We start from the raw sequence: 5267 nt of genomic DNA on the forward strand, positions 1-5267 counted from the left end.
TTTTTTTAAAAGCTCAAAATGTCTACTATACATGTAGAAGACCTATAATTATATTTGTATAAAATAATATGTTTTTCACAGAAAGTCCAATAAGGTTTCTGTATATAATGTTCACACGACCTAATTTCAATAGATCCTACAAATTTTCCTGCCACAGGCACCAGTTTTTTTAATCAAATTGCATTATCTATTAGAGTGAGAACTTATTCAAATAATGCAGCCTGGATTTTTGGAACCCTCATGACCAGCTAGAGAGAATCTTTTATGGTCATTTTCAGTGAATAGCTGTTGAAGATTATATAATAATTATATATTATCTGTAGTACAAAACAGCTTTTCTATACTATCTTGTTGTTTTTGAGTGGAAAGTTTAACTCTCATGCGGTGAAACGTAAGCATATGGCATTTAAATATACATTCACAGTTTGCCATTACTAATGAAGTTGACACGAACAAAATGTGAGACTTGACCATTTTATTGAATGTTAATTAGCATTATAATGAAGGATAAAATACAACTGTCTTTTTTTTGTCTTGAATTTATTACATCATATCGAGCAGTGGTTACAGTAGACTTTACAGCAAACATCTATTACATAAAACTATTTATAGCAACATAAATATAACTTAAATATAGTATTAAAGTAAATTTTTACTATTAAAGTAACAATTCTAATATAATTCTAAAAAAATAATAATTCAGTTTGCAAGATTACATTGCTGATTAATTGACGCTTATAATTTCTGTCGTTCGCTTCTTCATCGTCTTGTGCAGGTCTTGATTGCAGTAAATCTCTTCATCTTTAAAGTGAAGTGAATTCTAGGGAGATTCTATAGTGTTTTATTATTTAATTATAATGTAATTTGTTAAAGAATATTAATAAGCAGATATTAGGATTCAAGTTGAGTAACTTACCAAATGTCGCGGTAGCAAATGAAGTTCATTTTCTCGCTGCAGTCTCTGTTCTCCCAGACACCAGCTCGAACGTTTTGTGCTCCACAGTGAAAAGGCTTTTTGGGACATGAAGGCATTGAAGGCAGAGTCTTCCCAGTCTGGTTCACCCAGAACCATAAGCCATCAATGAAGCGTAGACCAGTCCAGAAAGTGGGTGTCTGAATATTCCTGATCATGCTGTTGACCGCATATTGATCTGTCTTTGAGGTGATGCTGAGCAGGTGAGTGTAGTTTGTTCTGCAGTCGACCAGAGCCTCTTCCCAGTTCTTCAACCCCTGCACCACAATCATCTCAGGTGCCCACTTGTAGCAAAACATGCCTAGAGATAATGCACAATCTTGATCATACCACTGATTCTTAGAAGTATACACACAGTTTTCAATTTCAGGAGAGTTCGGTTCCTCAGATTTCCACTCTGTATCCCCCAGCATGCTTCCATCAGACCAGCGTGTAAAGGTCGTCTCATTTGGTTTGTTACTAAGGCCGATCCAGGCTGTTTCCTCTTTATTTTCCTTTGTTTGTTGAACAAAACTCTCATATTCTGCAAGTGAGTCAATAGTTGACAGATCTACATATTTTTCCCTGCAGTATTTCTGAGCATTAGACCAGGACATAGAAGATGCGACAAAAATGTGTTTTCTGTAGAACAGCCCCGTAGCTCCCTCTGTAAGAGCCAGCAGGACAAGGATGGAGAAAACAGCCATCATCCCTCACTGTAATGTGTTTAAGCTCTGCTCTGAAGATTGTGCAGGAATTAAATTTGTGACACACAAATAAAAATGCAAAAGGTTGCCAAATTGAAGGGGAAGGACCATGCAAAGTTTATGCAAGTGCAGATGGCACATGATTACAATCAGGTTTTTAAGGTGTTCTTCTTTTTCTTCTTTCGGCTTCTTCATTAGGGGGCGCCACAGAGGATCATCCATATCCATACTCCCTCTGTCCTCTACATTTGTCTCTTTCAAACCAACTACCTGCATGTCTTCCTTCACCAGACCCATAAACCTTCTCCTTGGTCTTCCTCCTTTCCTCCTTCCTGGTGGCTCCATGCTCAGCACAAGTCCTACTGTCCCTCTAATAAACTCATTTCTAATCCTGTCCATCGTCGTCACTTAAACGAAAAACCTCAGCATCTTCAGCTTAGCTACCTCCAACTCCAACTCCTGTCTTTTAGTCAATGCTACTGTATCTAAACCATACAACATCACAGGTCTCACCACAGTCCTATAACTTAAACTTTCACTTTAACAGATACTCCTTTATCACAATTCACTCCTGCTATTACTCTTCTCCACCCACTCCACCCTGCTGCACTCTTTTCTTTATTTCTTTAACACACTCTCCATTACTTTGCACTTTTGACCCCAGGTACCTGAACTCCTCCACCTTCTTCACCTCTTCTCCCTGCAACCACACCCCTCCACTGCCCTCCCTCTCATTCACACCCATGTACTCTGTCTTACTCCTACAGACTTTCATACGGAGACGCCTGTCTGACATCGTCTGTCAATCTGTCCATCACCACTGCAAACAGGAAAGGGTTTAGAGCCGATCCTTGATGCAGTCCCACCTCCACCTTGAACCAGTTTGTCGTTCCTACTGCACACTTCACTGCTGTCACACTGTCCTCATACATGTCCTGCACCACCCTCACATAATTCTCTGACACACCTGACTTCCTCATACAGTATCACAACTCCTCTCTCCACCCTGTCGTACGCTTTCTCTAAATTCACAAACACAATGCACTCCTTCTGACCTTCTCTATACTTCTCCATCAACATTCTCAAAGCAAATAATGCATCTGTGGTGCTTTTCCTCTGCATAAAACCATACTGTTACTCATAGATGGTCACCTCTTCTCTCAGCCTGGCTTCCACTACTCTTTCCAATAACTTCATGGTGTGACCGATCAACTTTATTACCCTGTAGTTACTGCAGGTCTGCACATCTCCCTTATTCTTAAAGATCGGCATCCTATCACACTCCAAAATCTTGTTAAACAATCTTGTTAAAAACTCCACTCCATCTCCCCTAACCATCTCCAAACTTCTACGGGTATGTCATCTGGGCCAACCGACTTTCCACTTTTCATCCTCTTAATCGCTGCTCTCACTTCCTCCTTACTTATCCTATCTACTTCCTGCATCATCATCTCCACACCATCCAACCTTCTCTCTCTCTCATTTTACTTGTTTATCAGCTGCTCAAAATTCTTCTTTTAGTCCTCACTCTCCTCCTCTTCTTCTTCGACTCCAAAAGCATCTTACAGACCACCATCTGATGCTGTCTTGTTACCCTGTCCCCTGCCAACACCTTACAGTCTCCAATCTCCCTTAGGTTGCATCTCCTACATAGAACATATTAATAATCCACCTGTGTGCACCTTCCTCCACTCTTATACGTCACCCTATGTGCCTCCTTCTTCTGAAAATACCTATTTACCATTGCTATTTCCATCCTTTTAGCAAAATCAAATTAGCAAATCACCATCTGCCCTTCCACATTTCTCTCCTTAAGACCATACCTAGCATCACCTCCTCATCACCTCTGTTCCCTTCACCTACATGCCCCTTAAAGTCTGCCCCAATCACCAATCTTTCATTCCTTGGTACACCTTCTACCTCTTTATCTACTTCACTCCAAATGTTTTCCTTCTCCTCCAGCTCACAATCCACTTGTGGAGCATAGGCACTGATGACATTTATCATCACCCCTTTAACTTCCAGCATCAGGTTTATAACCCTATCAGAAACAGTTCCTGCTTGTTAAGTATTTTGCAAATTAAGCAAATTTACAATTCACAGCAGTTCGAGATCTATGAAATATAACGTCATACTGCAGACAGGCTGATTCAGGCACTAGTAAGTTTCAGCTCACGAGTCAATGCAACAGTGTATTCAGTAAAATTCTAAACAAATCACCACCTTGTGCACACTCGTCATCAGTTTTGCACCACGTTTCACTGATGCCAATGTGAAATATTTCAAGGCAAATGTGTACAAATGCTGTTTGTATTTGCATTCTTAAAGCACACCCAGGTAAGAGTCAGCCATGTGAGTGTGCTCAAAATGAACTAATCACATTCAAGCTCATGTTAATGGGAATAATTCCATCTATCATTAGTAAAAAAGACTAGGAATAACCCCAATAACCCCAAATAAATATCAACTGCTTCCATAGGCTATTGTAGGATTCTCTTTAGGATTTAACTGCTGACTTTAAACCAATTGTCCACAAAGAGCTTAAAAAGCAAACACAGGAGCTCATTGCTGAAACATATCTTTCAAGAGAGGGTTACAAAAGAAGTTTTAAAATCTTAGACCCACCATAGAACACCAAGAAGCAAAGTTGCCCAAACAATATGGCAAAATGAGCTATGGCAAAATCATGCCATTGGGCTTTCTGCTGAGGAAAGAAGGTATCATGGATAGCTTTGATCATCTTATACTGTGAGCTGTAGGTGCTACTCGATTAATGTATCGTCAGGTGGGGAATCTATGAAGGAAAAAACGGCTAGGCTAACACTAAGAGACTGATTAATTAGAAAAAAACTAAATCTACACAGGAATCACCATTTACATAGATTTGGTAAGATAGACAGAACATAGTCGATGCCTTGATTTTCTAACTATATTTACTTTTCAGGAACTCGAGCTGCGTCGCAACACTTCCGCATTGTCCACGCTCTAAATCATGTGTGTAATCTCTCCAATGGAAGACGTGGCATCACTGGAGGGGTGACTTCATGACTATGAAGCTATAAAAAGCACATGGAGTGAATCCGGTGCCAGCTTCTTTTTGTTCATGAAGCTATATTTTATGTCAAATCATTGGTCTATTGTTCGTCAACAACAATAAAGGTGAGCATGAAAGCAAAGCACACTTTCCAGCTGTGTGTTCCTCCCTGCCCCTGCTATATTATAGGGGGATATAAACAGTCTTTGTATGGCTTGCCTGGGAGCGGAGCACGCTAAGTCGGTTCTTGAGGGAGCTGACTGCGGGCACTGCGATCGCATGTCTCTTCGAAGAGGGTGCCCTTACTCCACGCAGTTCTGGCCTCGCGCACGCTAATGCAGAGCAGCGTGCTAGTTCCTGTGGTTCGCAGATGGACCTTGCAGAAGGTTTCAACATGGGCTTGTCCCTTTATCCAACCTTACCTGCCGGGTCAAGCACTCGTTCACAGGCTTCAGAAGCAAGCCTTTCAGCGGTTTCTTGCCCCTGTGACAAGAGCATGCAGCTCTGTAAATCCGAAGTAGAGGAGGTTTTGGAGGTTGTGACTAGTGCCAGTAATAAGATGGATCCACCTTGG

The 5267-nt window shown here is 40.9% G+C and overlaps 1 protein-coding gene across 1 annotated transcript; it reads right to left on the bottom strand.

Moving 5' to 3' along the window:
- Positions 1 to 654: 654 nt before the first annotated feature.
- LOC124390507 (lymphocyte antigen 75-like) lies at positions 655 to 1748 on the bottom strand. The gene is made up of 2 exons (XM_046856489.1): positions 917 to 1748; positions 655 to 831 (listed from the first exon to the last, which is right to left on the bottom strand). Coding segments are annotated over exons 1-2 (747 nt in total). The 5' UTR covers positions 1663 to 1748; the 3' UTR covers positions 655 to 830.
- Positions 1749 to 5267: the final 3519 nt, after the last annotated feature.

Source organism: Silurus meridionalis, chromosome 8, assembly GCF_014805685.1.
Source record: "Silurus meridionalis isolate SWU-2019-XX chromosome 8, ASM1480568v1, whole genome shotgun sequence".
In the NCBI taxonomy this organism is placed as follows: domain Eukaryota; kingdom Metazoa; phylum Chordata; class Actinopteri; order Siluriformes; family Siluridae; genus Silurus; species Silurus meridionalis.

What these genes read in the sequence shown, in the direction of transcription:
- LOC124390507 (XM_046856489.1), bottom strand. Translation starts at nt 1,662, where the DNA reads ATGATGGCTGTTTTCTCCATCCTTGTCCTGCTGGCTCTTACAGAGGGA.